The 16794-nt window shown below is 42.0% G+C and overlaps 3 protein-coding genes across 3 annotated transcripts; 2 read left to right on the top strand and 1 right to left on the bottom strand.

The window, feature by feature from the left end:
- Positions 1-356: 356 nt before the first annotated feature.
- On the bottom strand, positions 357-1746 carry LOC135633023 (1-aminocyclopropane-1-carboxylate oxidase-like). The gene is made up of 3 exons (XM_065142052.1): positions 1556-1746; positions 1240-1463; positions 357-1148 (listed from the first exon to the last, which is right to left on the bottom strand). Exons 1-3 carry the CDS (start codon positions 1655-1657, stop codon positions 554-556), a joined length of 921 nt encoding a protein of 306 aa, XP_064998124.1. The 5' UTR covers positions 1658-1746; the 3' UTR covers positions 357-553.
- Positions 1747-8938: 7192 nt separating this feature from the next.
- On the top strand, positions 8939-10324 carry LOC103977376 (1-aminocyclopropane-1-carboxylate oxidase). The gene is made up of 3 exons (XM_065142086.1): positions 8939-9125; positions 9218-9441; positions 9533-10324. The coding sequence occupies exons 1-3, from the start codon at positions 9024-9026 to the stop codon at positions 10125-10127; spliced, it is 921 nt and encodes a 306-aa protein (XP_064998158.1). The 5' UTR covers positions 8939-9023; the 3' UTR covers positions 10128-10324.
- A 3019-nt stretch (positions 10325-13343) lies between these two features.
- On the top strand, positions 13344-15947 carry LOC135632459 (amino acid permease 4-like). The gene is made up of 7 exons (XM_065141060.1): positions 13344-13479; positions 13559-14055; positions 14148-14381; positions 14448-14541; positions 14640-14854; positions 14945-15084; positions 15164-15947. The coding sequence occupies exons 2-7, from the start codon at positions 13917-13919 to the stop codon at positions 15818-15820; spliced, it is 1479 nt and encodes a 492-aa protein (XP_064997132.1). The 5' UTR covers positions 13344-13479; positions 13559-13916; the 3' UTR covers positions 15821-15947.
- The last annotated feature ends 847 nt before the right edge of the window (positions 15948-16794 follow it).

The following is a 16794-nucleotide window of genomic DNA, read 5'->3' as shown; positions in this document are numbered from 1 at the left end:
AAGTAAACACAAACACAGTATTTTAACTTGTTAATCGGACAATGGATCACAAGTATCAGGTGTTTGAGGTGACCCGGAACTGCAAAAGTTGGAACTTACTGTGGATTAGCCTTTGATTAGAGATAAGAAACACATGCAAACTCCAACAATCTTGGGAAGGTATCGAGGACTTTTAGGCACACTGGGCATTAACAAATAAGAACATATCACGTCACGTCAAACTCAGAATGTCTTCGTTACTCAACTTCTGTCATGGCTTCCGAATTTTCCTAGTTCTATCCCTTGTGCTTTATCTTCGGTTGCCTGTTAAACTCTACTGGGGATGAAGAGGGATATGAATTCAACTCGAGAAGATGTGACGAGGAAACATAGCACTTGGTTTTTATTCTGAACACCGACTTACAGATCGACGACTGCGTGTCCTGAGAACAAGCAGCCATTATTCAGATGCAGATCATGTTTGCAATTATGTAATCCATGCATGAGACACCAGACTAGTACAATGAATTATATCCTCCTATAATCCAACAATAGATTCGCAGCTTCTCCATCCTCAAACAGCTCTGACTGCCTCAAATCTCGGTTCCTTGGGCTCGTACTTCTGCTTCACGTACACGTCCATGTAGTCCCCGAACAGAAACTTTGGGTACAGAGCAGGAGGGGCAGCTTCCTTGGTGGCGGCGCCGGCGGCTGGAGCGATGGTCGCCTTCAGGGAGGGGTTGTAGAAGGAAGCGATGGAGCGGCGGTTGCCGTGGCTGGTGGCGAGCACCCGGTGCCACGCGCTCTTGTAGCGACCGTTGCTGAGGACCTCGATCTGATCTCCGGTGTTTATGACGATGGCGTTGGCCAAGGGCTGGACGTCGATCCACCGGCCGTCCTTGAGCATCTGGAGGCCGCCGACTTGGTCGTCCTGGAAGAGGAGGATGACGCCGCCGGCGTCGGTGTGGGCGCGAAGGCCCTTCACCAGGTCCAGGCGCGGGCACGGCGGGTAGTGGCTCACCTTGGTGCCGAAGAAGGGCGGGTGCTGGCCGTCCCCAGAGAATGCTTTCTTGATGCAGCCCTTTTCGAAGCCCAGATTCTCGTCCATTACCTCCATCATTTTCTCCGCCAGCTTCCTGATTTCTTCCCTGTACTCCTTCATGGTCTCCCTGCAGAACAATCATCGGATCACATCGTCATCGGGTTTGTGGCTATCGTAGCAACTAAAACTCGAGCACAGCAGTGGCATGCGAACTCTACTCGAAGTCCGGAGGGTTGGACGGCCATTCATTGTCGTCTTGAAGAACGAACACGTCCTCCCAGTCCACGTTGTCCAAGCGTTGACCATCGCCTTCTTTCACCAGCGTGTCTAACAGCTGAACGGGTTTGGATCCCTTGAATCGCTCCTCCCTCAACTTGTAGCACTCGGAGCTGACCTTCTTCACGCGTTCCAGCAGCTCGACCGGAATCCCATGGTTCACCAGCTGCAAGCAGACGATACAGAGCATCAGGAACATAGCACCCACCAGCATAGCCATGAAAGAGTAGGAGAGAAGCGGGGTGAAGTATGGCAAACCTGAAAGAATCCCCATTCCTCGCATCCATTGGCAATCCGGGCCATGGTTTCGGCCCTTTCCTTGCCATCCAACTTGGAGAAATCGATGACCGGAATCGCCATGTCAACTAAGAAATTAATGGACAGAGAGGAGCGAGTATTGCTGCAAGCTTTGGTAGTGTATTACCGCTCGGATGGATGAAGAGAATTAGAGGTTATGGGCCCTATTTATGGTGGGCAAAGCTTCACTCTGGCCATCTTGTAGGGGTCCCAATCCGAGGAAGCAACCAGGAACAGACACACGTATCCCAAGTAGATTTCGTGTGTTCTTCGTGAGAGAATCCAGACGCATAAAAAATGCGTGGTCAACGCAGACAGAAGCAGCCGCCAAACGTGGCAGTCAAATTCTGTGAAGGAAATTAATTTTATCTTGAGTTCGGTTTAGATAATATAGCAGTCGACTGTCAGCTTAAGCACATACATAAACTTGACTATCACATTAATTAACTCGTGTTAAGTCATTTTTGTTAATCGCCTAATGGAAAATATTTTTTAATGAGGTTTATCATATTAATTAACTTGAATAGTTTTTGAAATTAATTTGTTGTAAGAGATTAGTATAATAAAATTATTAGTATATCCTTAAAGCTAATAATCTATAGGTAGAATTGTATGTGAATTATGAAGCATAAAAATTATTTACAAAGATAAGTATTTCTAGATTCTGACTCAAATTACTCGAACAATAAGAAATCCAAGTATGAAAGAAAATTATGGATATTATGATTGAATTATGTTACCAATATCCTATATATCTTAAAGTTTTAATGAAGAGGAAGTACAAATAATAAAAAAATACTTCAATGAGCTTGATGAAGTTACCTTCTCAGACATGACCGCCCACATGTTAGATGTGATTATTTTTCTCCGTCTAATCAAATTGCAACACATTTATCAATTGACACCACATGATATGAATGCTATGACATATTTCTTATCAATCTTACGCAAGATTTGTCTCTTGCCAAGGAGGGAGGAAGAAGAAAAGTTGAATGGGAATACTTTGATTTGATTTACTTACTGTCCAAGTCTTTTGTTTTTTGTTTTTTTTTGTTTTTTGGTTTTCGACTCATTCTACAAAATAAATCATGACGAAAATATATTATGATTTATATTTTATATTATTTTGATAAACACAAATGTGCTTATCGAATAGTTCATGTTTTATTTTCATAAGAAAAAATAATAATATCATTATTGTTAGAGAAAAAAATCATTCTCATTCTAGTTAGCATGAGTTAGTCTAGACCTGTACATGGAATTATCCAAAATGCCTCCAAAATGATTCTGAAGTTGTTCTGAGATGGATTCAAAATAGTTTCAAGATGTTTCTGAGATAGGTCGAACATAGATCTAAGATGCATCCAAAACTAGATCCAGGATAACTCTCATAAAATATTATACTTTTCAAAGTATTACTTATACGAAGACTAAGGCTGAAGTGATTTTCTAACTTGATTTTTACCATACTCAAGTTAGCAAATTTTTTTTTTTAAATATGTGTTAGAGTGATTATCTTTTAGGAGTTTTTTTTTCTTTATTTACGATATACATTTATATGTATAGAAGAGAGAAAAATAGTTTGTGATTATCTTTTTAATTAAAAAAAAAGAGATCTAGAATTATTTTTCTTGTCAAAATGGGAGAGAAAAGAGAAGTCATAAGAAAAGAGAAGGAAGGATATATTTTTCTTATCTAGATTCACGTTTTTCTTTCTTGTCATAAGAAAAAAGAAGGATATATTTTTCTATTTTGACTCTCTATACATACAAGCGGATGAAGGACAGTGTAGGTCTTGTGTGATAATTGCATGTTAAATGTTGTTAAATTTTTTATCATTTATTCGTTCCGAAGATATGTTATAGGATTCTAAGAAAAATGATATCAATGTAAGGAGGAAAGAAGAAGAAAAGTTGAATGAGAATACTTGATTTTAAATTTTTTTTTGCTTTTTGGTTTTTAACTCATTTTACAAAATAAATCATGACGAAAATACATTGTGATTTATATTTTATATTATTTTGATAAACATAAATTTGCTTGTCGAATAGTTCATATTTTATTTTCATAAAAAAATAATATCATTATTATTAGAGAAAAAATTTATTATCTTTCTAGTTAGTCTGACTTGGTTTAGACTTATGAACGTAGAATTATCCGAAGTATTTCCAAAGTGATTCTAAGATTGTTATAAGGTGGATCCAAAATAGTTCCGAGATGACTATGAAATAGATCCAAGGTAAATCCAAGATACTTTCCAAATTAGATATATGATAACTCCCTATTGGGCTGATGACCCATATTCAGCCCATGTGGGTTTTATCAGCCGACACCCTCTCTTAACCTAACCCTAATTAAGATTAGGGGGTGTGGTGGCTACGTTTTAGATGCAGATTAAAGCTATAAAAAGGCAGCAACGATACAGATCTTGGTAGTCACGAGATTCCAAAGAGAAGAAGGAGAACAAGGCAGAAAAGGAAGAGAAAGAAAGGGAAGAAGACAAGGACAACACAGAGAGACTGTTCTCAATCATCTAGTAGTGTTCTCATCTCAGGTTAGATCAAATCTACAGTAGGCTCTTGCTGTGATTACTTGGGAGTTTTAGATATTGTGGGCAGTGACGTGATCCTTGTATCCCAGTTATTCTCTTGTGGTTGTTGATAGGGTTTTGGGCAAGAGATTGAGATTTGTACATTCATTATTCTCATAGTGGATTATCTCTAGTTTGCCCCGTGGTTTTTACCCTTCACATTGAAGGGGTTTTCACGTATATCTTGGTGTTCTGTTTGATTGTGTTTCCATTTTATTCCGCTGCGTATTTTAGTCTTCTAGTATTTGTTCCTATATAAAGGTTATTCCTCTTTATATCCCCATCAACTGGTATCAGAGCGGGGTTTTGGTGATTTAATTTTTGTATTTGAACATGGAGGCCAGTAATATTTCTCGCATGATTAGTTTGAATGAAAATAATTGGATGATATGGCAAGAGATATAGATACTAGGAAGTCAACTTCAGGTTATGTACTTACTTTTGCAGGGGGAGCTGTGTCATGGCAATCCAGGTTACAAAGGTGTATTGCTCTCTTTACCACAGAAGCAGAATATATTGCTGCTACAGAGGTATGCAAAGAAATGTTATGGATAAAAAAATTCTTACAAGAATTGGGGCTGAAACAGGAAAATTATGTGGTGCATTGTGACAGCCAAAGTGTCATCCATTTGTGTAAGAACCCAATGTTTCATTCCAAGTCAAAGCATATAGATGTCAGATACCACTGTATTCGAAATGTATTTGAAGAAAAGCAGTTGCAGCTTCAGAAAATTCATACAGATGACAACGGAGCAGACATGTTGACGAAGACCTTACCTAAAAAAAGACAGGAGATATGCCGACAGTTGGTCGGCATGACTTCACATTGAGGAGTCATGGGACAGCCTCCCTTATGGGCTGAAGGGGGAGGTTGTTGGGCTGATGGCCCATATTCAGCCCATGTGGGCTTTATCAGCCCATAGCCCACACCCCCTCTTAACCTAACCCTAATTAAGATTAGGGGGGTGTGGTGGCTACGTTTTAGATGCAGATTAAAGCTATAAAAAGGCAGCAACGAGGCAAATCTTGGTAGCCACGAGATTCCAAAGAGAAGAAGGAGAACAAGGCAGAAAAGGAAGAGAAAGAAAGAGAAGAAGACAAGGACAACGCAGAGAGACTATTCTCAATCATCTAGTAGTGTTCTCATCTCATGTTAGATCAAATCTACAGTAGGCTCTTGCTGTGATTACTTGGGAGTTTTAGATATTGTGGGCAGTGACGTGATCCTTGTATCCCAGTTATTCTATTGTGGTTGTTGATAGGGTTTTGGGCAAGAGATTGAGATTTGTACATTCATTATTCTCACAGTGGATTATCTCTAGTTTGCCCCGTGGTTTTTACCCTTCACATTGAAGGGGTTTTCCACGTATATCTTGGTGTTCTGTTTGATCGTGTTTCTATTTTATTCCGCTGCGTATTTTGGTCTTCTAGTATTTGTTCCTATACAAAGGTTATTCCTCTTTATATCCCCATCAACTGGTATCAGAGCGGAGTTTTGGTGATTTAATTTTTGTATTTGAATATGGAGGCCAGTAATATTTCTCGCATGATTAGTTTGAATGGAAATAATTGGATGATATGGCAAGAGATATAGATACTAGGAAGTCAACTTCAGGTTATGTACTTACTTTTGTAGGGGGAGCTGTGTCATGGCAATCCAGGTTACAAAGGTGTATTGCTCTCTCTACCACAGAAGCAGAATATATTGCTGCTACAGAGGTATGCAAAGAAATGTTATGGATGAAAGAATTCTTACAAGAATTTGGACTGAAACAGGAAAATTATGTGGTGCATTGTGACAGCCAAAGTGTCATCCATTTGTGTAATAACCCAATGTTTCATTCTAAGTCAAAGCATATAGATGTCAGATACCATTGGATTCGAAATGTATTTGAAGAGAAGTAGTTGCAGCTTCAGAAAATTCATACAGATGACAACGGAGCAGGCATGTTGACGAAGACCTTACCAAAAAATAGACAAGAGATATGCCGACAGTTAGTCGGCATGACTTCACATTGAGGAGTCATGGGACAGCCTCCCTTATGGGCTGAAGGGGGAGGTTGTTGGGCTGATGGCCCATATTCAGCCCATGTGGGCTTTATCAGCCCACAGCCCACAGCCCACACCCCCTCTTAACCTAACCCTAATTAAGATTAGGGGGTGTGGTGGCTACGTTTTAGATGCAGATTAAAGCTATAAAAAGGCAGCAACGAGGCAGATCTTGGTAGCCACGAGATTCCAAAGAAAAGAATGAGAACAAGGCAGAAAAGGAAGAGAAAGAAAGAGAAGAAGACAAGGACAACGCAGAGAGACTGTTCTCAATCATCTAGTAGTGTTCTCATCTCAGGTTAGATCAAATCTACAGTAGGCTCTTGCTGTGATTACTTGGGAGTTTTAGATATTGTGGGTAGTGACGTGATCCTTGTATCTCAGTTATTCTCTTGTGGTTGTTGATAGGGTTTTGGGCAAGAGATTGAGATTTGTACATTCATTATTCTCATAGTGGATTATCTCTAGTTTGCCCCGTGATTTTTACCCTTCACATTAAAGGGGTTTTCCACGTATATCTTGGTGTTCTGTTTGATTGTGTTTCAATTTTATTCCGCTACGTATTTTGGTCTTCTAGTATTTGTTCTATACAAAGGATATTTCTCTTTATATCCCATCAACTGGTATCAGAGCGGGGTTTTGGTGATTTAATTTTTGTATTTAAACATGGAGGCCAGTTTTATTTCTCGCATGATTAGTTTGAATGGAAATAATTGGATGATATGGCAAGAGATATAGATACTAGGAAGTCTACTTCAGGTTATGTACTTACTTTTGCAGGGGGAGCTGTGTCATGGCAATCCAGGTTACAAAGGTGTATTGCTCTCTCTACCACAGAAGCAGAATATATTGCTGCTACAGAGGTATGCAAAGAAATGTTATGGATGAAAGAATTCTTACAAGAATTGGGGCTGAAACAGGAAAATTATGTGGTGCATTATGACAGCCAAAGTGTCATCCATTTGTGTAAGAACCCAATGTTTCATTCCAAGTCAAAGCATATAGATGTCAGATACCACTGGATTCGAAATGTATTTGAAGAGAAGTAGTTGCAGCTTCAGAAAATTCATACAGATGACAACGGAGCAGACATGTTGACGAAGACCTTACCAAAAGAAAGACAAGAGATATGCCGACAGTTGGTCGGCATGGCTTCACATTGAGGAGTCATGGGACAGCCTCCCTTATGGGCTGAAGGGGGAGGTTGTTGGGCTGATGGCCCATATTCAGCCCATGTGGGCTTTATGAGCCCATAGCCCACACCCCCTATTAACCTAACCCTAATTAAGATTAGGGGGTGTAGTGGCTACGTTTTAGATGCATATTAAAGATATAAAAAGGCAGCAACGAGGTAGATCTTGGTAGCCACGAGATTCCAAAGAGAAGAAGGAGAACAAGGCAGAAAAGGAAGAGAAAGAAAGAGAAGAAGACAAGGACAACGCAGAGAGACTGTTCTCAATCATCTAGTAGTGTTCTTATCTCAGGTTAGATCAAATCTACAGTAGGCTCTTGCTGTGATTACTTGGGAGTTTTAGATATTGTGGGTAGTGACATGATCCTTGTATCCCAGTTATTCTCTTGTGGTTGTTGATAGGGTTTTGGGCAAGAGATTGAGATTTGTACATTCATTATTCTCATAGTGGATTATCTCTGGTTTGCCTCGTGGTTTTTACCCTTCACATTGAAGGGGTTTTCCACGTATATCTTGGTGTTCTGTTTGATTGTGTTTCCATTTTTATTTAGCGGCGTATTTTGGTATTCTAGTATTTGTTCCTATACAAAGGTTATTCCTCTTTATATCTCCATCACTCCCAAGATTGAAATATTATACTTCTCGAAGTATCACTTGTACGAAGACTACGACCGAAGAGATTTTTTGACTCGATCTTTACAATACTTGAGTTAAAAAAAAACTTTCAAATATACGTTAGAGTGATTTTCTTTTTCTTTGTTTACGATATATATTTATATATTTGGAAAGAAAAAGACCGTTTATGATTATATTTTTTTATCAAAAAAAAGATTTAGAATTACTTTTCTTGTCACAACGAGAGAAAAGGAATTCACATTTTTCTTTCTCATCATAAGAAAAGAGAAGAAAAGTATATATTTCTCTATGAGCGGATAAAGGACAATATAAGTATCGTGTGACAATTGTATGTTAAATATCATTAAATTTTTTATCATTTATTCTCTCTAAAGAGATGTTATAGAATTCTAAGAAAAATGATATCAAAGTTAGGGAAATTTAATTATGAAGATGGAGGTTTTCTGATGTCCAAATGTGCTCGTCGAATGGTTAGTATTTTGTTTTCACAAGAGAAGCTAATTTCATTACATGGTGTTCTTTCGTTGTCACTCGCTTAATTATATGTCTACCGTGAAACTTGAGAATATAATTTCCCCCATGGCTGTTGCCATCGGATAAGCGTGACTCACTTTACTACGTTAAGTCCTCCGATATGCCATCGTCTCGTATGGCATCGATGCTGGTGGCTGTTCGTGAGTTTAGAGTCCCACGTTTGGCGGCTGCTTCTGTCTGCGTTGACCACGCATTTTTTATGCGTCTGGATTCTCTCACGAAGAACACACGAAATCTACTTGGGATACGTGTGTCTGTTCCTGGTTGCTTCCTCGGATTGGGACCCCTACAAGATGGCCAGAGTGAAGCTTTGCCCACCATAAATAGGGCCCATAACCTCTAATTCTCTTCATCCATCCGAGCGGTAATACACTACCAAAGCTTGCAGCAATACTCGCTCCTCTCTGTCCATTAATTTCTTAGTTGACATGGCGATTCCGGTCATCGATTTCTCCAAGTTGGATGGCAAGGAAAGGGCCGAAACCATGGCCCGGATTGCCAATGGATGCGAGGAATGGGGATTCTTTCAGGTTTGCCATACTTCACCCCGCTTCTCTCCTACTCTTTCATGGCTATGCTGGTGGGTGCTATGTTCCTGATGCTCTGTATCGTCTGCTTGCAGCTGGTGAACCATGGGATTCCGGTCGAGCTGCTGGAACGCGTGAAGAAGGTCAGCTCCGAGTGCTACAAGTTGAGGGAGGAGCGATTCAAGGGATCCAAACCCGTTCAGCTGTTAGACACGCTGGTGAAAGAAGGCGATGGTCAACGCTTGGACAACGTGGACTGGGAGGACGTGTTCGTTCTTCAAGACGACAATGAATGGCCGTCCAACCCTCCGGACTTCGAGTAGAGTTCGCATGCCACTGCTGTGCTCGAGTTTTAGTTGCTACGATAGCCACAAACCCGATGACGATGTGATCCGATGATTGTTCTGCAGGGAGACCATGAAGGAGTACAGGGAAGAAATCAGGAAGCTGGCGGAGAAAATGATGGAGGTAATGGACGAGAATCTGGGCTTCGAAAAGGGCTGCATCAAGAAAGCATTCTCTGGGGACGGCCAGCACCCGCCCTTCTTCGGCACCAAGGTGAGCCACTACCCGCCGTGCCCGCGCCTGGACCTGGTGAAGGGCCTTCGCGCCCACACCGACGCCGGCGGCGTCATCCTCCTCTTCCAGGACGACCAAGTCGGCGGCCTCCAGATGCTCAAGGACGGCCGGTGGATCGACGTCCAGCCCTTGGCCAACGCCATCGTCATAAACACCGGAGATCAGATCGAGGTCCTCAGCAACGGTCGCTACAAGAGCGCGTGGCACCGGGTGCTCGCCACCAGCCACGGCAACCGCCGCTCCATCGCTTCCTTCTACAACCCCTCCCTGAAGGCGACCATCGCTCCAGCCGCCGGCGCCGCCACCAAGGAAGCTGCCCCTCCTGCTCTGTACCCAAAGTTTCTGTTCGGGGACTACATGGACGTGTACGTGAAGCAGAAGTACGAGCCCAAGGAACCGAGATTTGAGGCAGTCAGAGCTGTTTGAGGATGGAGAAGCTGCGAATCTATTGTTGGATTATAGGAGGATATAATTCATTGTACTAGTCTGGTGTCTCATGCATGGATTACATAATTGCAAACATGATCTGCATCTGAATAATGGCTGCTTGTTCTCAGGACACGCAGTCGTCGATCTGTAAGTCGGTGTTCAGAATAAAAACCAAGTGCTATGTTTCCTCGTCACATCTTCTCGAGTTGAATTCATGTCCCTTTTCATCCCCAGTAGAGTTTAACAGGCATCCGAAGACAAAGCACAAGGGATAGAGCTAGGAATATTCGGAAGCCATGACAGAAGTTGAGTAATGAAGACATTCTGAGTTTGACGTGACGTGAAATGTTCTTATTTGTCGATGCCCAAGTGTGCCTAAAAGTCCTCGATACATTCCCAAGATTGTTGGAGTTTGCATGTGTTTATCATCTCTAATCAAAGGCTATACTGTGCAGTTCCGGGTCACCTCAAACACCTGATAATTGTGATCCATTGTCCAACTAGCAAGCTAGAAGAATACTGTGCAGCATCTCTTCACTTCATATTTCTCGGCCTAAACATAGAGACAAGTATATATATATATGCTTGCTCGATAACAAAAGGATATTTGATTGCCTCGACTTATGCTTCTCACTATACTTCACGCATGTTTTCTCGGTGTTCGGTATGCTTCCTCACTCAAAAATTTTGCTTGTGCATATAAACTTTGCCGTAAGATCTCCAGCTTAATTACCGGAATCCACCAAAAATATCAGAAGCAATGCCTTAAAAGGTGAGCCGAAGAAAATCTAAGAATTTGCACCAAAAATCTTAGAAGAAATGAAATAATAGAGCTACAAATGTTTTCTCTTCCGAGGAGAACTCAGATAATAAGTCAGCTAAAAAGAATCGTTCCACTCCACCACACCAACAGGAATTGCGTAGCTGATGAAATAACTCGTTTCACTTTGTCCACACCAATCCGAGATGGAATCCAGAAATTATAGAACATAGTATATCTTTACTCTGTTTTCGTGACTCTGTGAGCTCATATTGTTCTTCCTTTGGAAATAGTACTTTTTTTAATGTGGGATTTGTCTTCTTTTTAAGATAAAATAGATATGAAATAACATTATGTGTCTATCTGCAGTTTGGTTTCTCATCACCTCGCCTTCTTCGTTGATCAAAGCTTAATTAGAAGACTGCATTTCTTGCGCTGAGCAAGTGTTTACAAACTCTCCACTTGTCTTCTCCTGCAGTAGCATATGTTCCTCTGCTTAGATAAAGCTGATAATGCATGACAATGGCGTTCCAAAGACGAATTCCTGAGGATAATGATTCCCTCTAATATAATTTAGATAGAGATGCCCTGCGCCAGTGGTCTTACCTTTTCGAAGACAGCATGAAATCTTCACATTTTCTGTAAATGTGATATGGACATCATGATGAAACCCTTAATATGTTTAATCTAAAGTCTCCTCTCCCATGTGCTCTTGTTCTTATTCTTGCAGGGATTCCACAAGTCTGATGACTCCACTGGCTGCGATGAGAAAAAGAATCCCAAACAGCGGTCCATGGATTCCTTCTTTTGGCCCTCGAGCATATCAGATACAGAGCATCGATGACCTTTTGACTGATGGCACCCCGCACTCCATGTCCAAACTCCCGTAACCGCAGCAAGTTCTTGGATAAGTATTTGAGAATCCAGCTTGCTTGTTCTCCTTCACAGATGTTTAGTATCGTCAAGGAACTGTTCAGCCTCCATGATCAGAAAAGTTTGGCCTACTTCGAATCAGCTGCATTCCATCAGCCATCAGACCTTTGTGGATGTGGATACAGAAATGGGAATTAGCCATTGCTATTTTGTTGAGTTAGAGTCACAAATGCAGCTTCTGCTGCTATTTAAAGACTGCCTTTAGCTACAAAGTGTCTGAAAAGGTTGAAACTATCATCTCAGGGATGGTTCTGAAGTCGTATTGGCTTTGATATGTTGTATACCAATTGAGCTTTTGGAACAAAGCAACTTTAGAATGCATGCAAACCATGACTCTATCCATTGGCCCCATACAGATGGGATAAAGATTGCTAGTTAAGATTTGGTCAAGACAAGCAGCAAAGATGACACATCTCAGTGCTGTACACCACTCGCTGACAAGTATATCTAATACAAGATTAAGGGCACGTGATGGCAGCATTAGGGGAAAAATCACATGCCATAATCTCATATCTTACTTGTTTGTTCTCCGCGACCATCGAAAACTATATAATATGTATATATATAGAGATGTATATGAAGGATTATATTTATAGGAGTCACGTTATGTATAAACTTTCATGGATATTGATCATCACTATTGTGAATCGAAAAAAGTCTTCAAACCTAAAAAAATATTCTCCATTTAGAGATTGCCACTTTTACATGTGTGCGTTGAATCAATCGATCTAATGGTACTTACATGGCACTCCTTCTGCCATGTCTTTTGGTCCCTCATCTACTTTTGCTTGGGAGTCCTCCAAAGTGCCACAAGGAATGGTGAAATGCATGAGAATCTCTCCACTAGTCTGATTCACCTCTGCATTTACCACCTAAATTCTAATCATGAATCCCTTTACCTTTGATAACATAGAAAATTGCTTCCAACTTTTGCCAAGTGTGTCAAAACCAAGGCAAAAGAATTCCACTACAGTAATTAATTGGTGTTTAGCCTCAGTGATTATGATGCATCACAAGATAGGTAGAACAATTAGTGGAAAAGGATGACATCTCAGAAAAGGTGATTGGGTGATGTTATCTATATTCACTCAAAAAAAGACAAATAAATAACCTACATGTTTTATGTCAAGGAAATTTCTCCCGACACACAAAGGTGGTGATAATTTCTTCTCGAAATGAATTGGCTATAAATTTATGTGTTTCATTGTTAATAGTCCCACCAAAATATCAGGAAATTGTTCTTTAGATATTGGTCTCAAGAGTCATCTTAGGCTTTCAATCCATTTTGTTTAGCTTCATAGCTTGTGTTCAGGTAATAATCTTGCAGTGTCATCATCATCATCATCATCGTCGTCGTCATCTCAGTAGCATTTGTAGCTTGGCAACACGATCGATCGAGAGATAATTATTGATGAGAACCTGATTCCCCTTCAACAAGGACGGATCCGCAGCACGACAACGTGGGAACCTCTGCAGAGCTTCATGGTAGGCATTAATGGCCATTGCTCTCTGTTGGCCTATATATATCAAGCCCAGAGCTCAACTGCCGCTTGTAGCAGACGAGAACAGCCCCATCATCTCTCCTCTCTTCGTTTCAAGCAAGTAGCGGAAGCAACAGAAGAAGCACAGTGACCTCGGTCGAACAGATTGCACAAGGTAAGAAGATAACATATGCTGACTGAATTCCGCACTGTTCTATGTGTTGGTGCTTTCATGCACATACCTTAATGGCTAGGAAGAAAAGCGATGGTTGACGCGAAGAGATTTAGCAGCAGCAGCAGAAACCGTGGGAAGAGATAGGAACAGGAAGAGATGAGGTTGTGAAACAGAGCGGAGCGGTAGTGGAGGTTGGGAGACTCCCGCATCGTTGACCTCCGCGTCAAACCGTGTTAATTGGCACGTTGCAATAGTCCTCGCTTCCCCTTCCACCTCTCGATATAAGGCCCAAAGCATCGAGCCTCTCTCCCCACTCCATTCGCCGCCTCTTCTCTTCCCTTCTCTGCCCTTTGAAAAGGCCGCAGAGACCACTCTGCTCCCTCCCTCCCTCTCTCTCTGTGTTGCCATTGGAGTAGTGAAGGCAAAAAGGTCTCGAGATGGGAGAGAACGGCGGCGCCAATTGCTACCAGCAACTAGCTTTTACCCCTGCGAGTGTTTCGGTCGAGGTTAGCCACGCGCATAAGCTTCAGGAAGCCTTCGAGTGCTACGATGACGACGGCCGAGCCAAGAGAACCGGTAAAGACCGAAGCTTTGTTCAATCTTTTCTGCTCGTTGGCTCCTATTTCGTGCTTTCTTCGACTGATGAAGGAGATATGGGCGTGTTTTAGGGACCTTGTGGACGGCAAGCGCTCACATCGTCACGGCGGTGATTGGCTCCGGCGTGCTGTCGCTAGCCTGGGCCATTGCGCAGCTCGGCTGGGTCGCCGGCCCCGTGGTCATGCTCCTCTTCTCCTTCGTCACGTACTACACCTCCACTCTCCTTGCTGACTGCTACCGCTCCGGCGACCCCATCGCCGGGAAGCGCAACTACAGCTACACGGACGCGGTCCACGCTTACCTCGGTGAGTTTGCGCGGCTCTCCCTGCAGAATACGTCGCCATGGCTAAACCTTTTTGCCTTCTCCTCAGGTGGGCTAAAGGTCAAGCTCTGTGGATTCATCCAGTATGCCAACCTCTTCGGCGTCGCTATCGGTTACACCATCGCTTCCTCCATTAGCATGATGTGAGTGGAGTTCAGAACGACACAGATCATCGTTCTCCTTGGGGAAGAAGGTTGGAGCTTCTCGTGGTTCTAACGAGTGGTTTCATCTTGTGAAACAGGGCGATCAAAAGGTCTAATTGTTTCCACGAGAGAGGCCACGAGAACCCTTGCCATGCCTCCAGCAATCCTTACATGATCATGTTCGGCATCGCGGAGATCTTCCTGTCGCAGATTCCCGACTTCGACCAGATATGGTGGCTCTCGATCGTCGCCGCCGTCATGTCCTTTACCTACTCCTCCATCGGCCTCGCTCTCGGCATCGTCCAAGTCATCGGTGCGCCTCCATCTCCGGTCCGGCATGGCCAATTGAACTCTCTCATGCACAGTGGATCTGACCGCTCTGCTCTCCTCTGTTTCCTCACAGCGAACAAAGGATTCAAAGGCAGCCTCACCGGCATCAGCATCGGCGCTGTCTCCCCGACTCAGAAGATATGGCGGAGCCTCCAAGCCTTGGGCGACATTGCCTTCGCCTACTCCTTCTCCCTCATCCTCATAGAAATCCAGGTAGATTTGGCTGTCTGATGAGCTAAAGCGATCGGTGTTGGCTTCGCATGCACGCCAAGTAATGTTGCTGCTTGTTCAGGACACCATCAAAGCTCCACCGCCGTCGGAGGCGAAGGTGATGAAGAAGGCTTCGGTGGTGAGCATCGCCGTGACCACCTTCTTCTACATGCTCTGCGGCTGCATGGGCTACGCCGCGTTCGGCGACGGGGCGCCCGGCAACCTCCTCACCGGCTTCGGCTTCTACAACCCCTACTGGCTCCTCGACATCGCCAACGCCGCCATCGTCGTCCATCTCGTCGGAGCCTACCAGGTGTTCTGCCAACCCCTGTTCGCCTTCGTGGAGAAGTGGGCGATCCGGACATGGCCCGACTCCACCTTCATCACCAAGGAGGTAGCCGTCCCCCTCACCCCCACCAAGCGCTACCGCCTCAGCCTCTTCCGCCTGGTGTGGCGCTCCACCTTCGTGGTGCTGACCACCGTCATCTCCATGCTGCTGCCCTTCTTCAACGACGTGGTCGCCCTGCTCGGCGCAGTCGGCTTCTGGCCGCTGACCGTCTACTTCCCGGTGGAGATGTACGTCGTGCAGAAGAGGATACCAAGGTGGAGCCTGCGGTGGGTGTGCCTGCAAATGCTCAGCTTAGGTTGCCTCGTGATCACCATAGCCGCTGCCGTCGGTTCCGTCGCCGGTATCGTCACCGACCTCAAAGTCTACCACCCTTTTAAGACCACTTCCTAAGGTCATATATATATATATATATATATATATATATATATATATATATATATATATATATATATATAGCACTTGTATTGTTGCTGTTGGTATTGGGTTCTCAATAATAAAAAATATATTTACCTCGTAATTTTTAATGGATGATATCTGATTAGATGATGCTCTATGATTTATTTACTTGATATTTCGATCACACTCGATTATCCTTGAAAATTCACTTCAAAATTAAAAAGGGCATCGAATAATAATAATAATCGTAAAGGAGATGTCCTCTCATGACATGCACTAAGGAAAAGATGAGAGTAAATATAAAGGGAGCAAGTCATTGTATGAAAGGACACATGATGAAGTACTGATGTCATTGTGAGAGAATTAAGGTAGACAGCAGTTATTTTTATTTTTATTAAAAAATTTAAAATAATTGTCTTAAATGATAAAATAAAATATTTATTTATTTTTTATAATTTTTCATCTATGATTAATTATTGGTATTTATTAGAGACACATATGCTAATAGAAATAGATTAAATCAAGTTTGTCATATGATATTAATTTAACTTAAAAGCTTAATATAATGATATGGGACTTGACTATATCTTTATTTGTTTTATACATATAAATAAATATTTCTAATAAGATATACGTATCATATTATTATTATTTATAGAAGAAAATAAATCATTTTTAAACTCGAAATGGATTTTGAAGTATATTTTTTCAGCTTTATTATTATTATTATTTTAAATTATAATTTATTAATTAAGTAGAGATAATAGCAACGGTGTTGGGAGAAAAAATTCACAAACATGATAAAACTTTATCATATTTTCTAAAAATACTTAAATCAATTTAATGATTTTAAAAATATATAATCTTATAATTAGACTAAATTCTCTCTCCATGTTGTGTAATGAGACTAAGATCGAGGATGGCATGATGATATGGTGATGCATACTATACTAATAATAATAATGATA

The sequence above is a fragment of the Musa acuminata genome, chromosome BXJ3-3, assembly GCF_036884655.1.
Source record: "Musa acuminata AAA Group cultivar baxijiao chromosome BXJ3-3, Cavendish_Baxijiao_AAA, whole genome shotgun sequence".
In the NCBI taxonomy this organism is placed as follows: domain Eukaryota; kingdom Viridiplantae; phylum Streptophyta; class Magnoliopsida; order Zingiberales; family Musaceae; genus Musa; species Musa acuminata.
Note: the sequence above shows the minus strand (reverse complement) of the source record. Positions and strands in the feature narration are given on the sequence as shown.

What these genes read in the sequence shown, in the direction of transcription:
- LOC135633023 (XM_065142052.1), bottom strand. Translation starts at nt 1,657, where the DNA reads ATGGCGATTCCGGTCATCGATTTCTCCAAGTTGGATGGCAAGGAAAGG. An exon ending in AGGAATGGGGATTCTTTCAG is followed by an intron (nt 1,464 to 1,555) that starts GTTTGCCATACT and finishes GTCTGCTTGCAG; the next exon opens with CTGGTGAACCATGGGATTCC. An exon ending in TCCAACCCTCCGGACTTCGA is followed by an intron (nt 1,149 to 1,239) that starts GTAGAGTTCGCA and finishes ATTGTTCTGCAG; the next exon opens with GGAGACCATGAAGGAGTACA.
- LOC103977376 (XM_065142086.1), top strand. Translation starts at nt 9,024, where the DNA reads ATGGCGATTCCGGTCATCGATTTCTCCAAGTTGGATGGCAAGGAAAGG. An exon ending in AGGAATGGGGATTCTTTCAG is followed by an intron (nt 9,126 to 9,217) that starts GTTTGCCATACT and finishes GTCTGCTTGCAG; the next exon opens with CTGGTGAACCATGGGATTCC. An exon ending in TCCAACCCTCCGGACTTCGA is followed by an intron (nt 9,442 to 9,532) that starts GTAGAGTTCGCA and finishes ATTGTTCTGCAG; the next exon opens with GGAGACCATGAAGGAGTACA.
- LOC135632459 (XM_065141060.1), top strand. Translation starts at nt 13,917, where the DNA reads ATGGGAGAGAACGGCGGCGCCAATTGCTACCAGCAACTAGCTTTTACC. An exon ending in CGCGGTCCACGCTTACCTCG is followed by an intron (nt 14,382 to 14,447) that starts GTGAGTTTGCGC and finishes CCTTCTCCTCAG; the next exon opens with GTGGGCTAAAGGTCAAGCTC. An exon ending in CGGCATCGTCCAAGTCATCG is followed by an intron (nt 14,855 to 14,944) that starts GTGCGCCTCCAT and finishes GTTTCCTCACAG; the next exon opens with CGAACAAAGGATTCAAAGGC.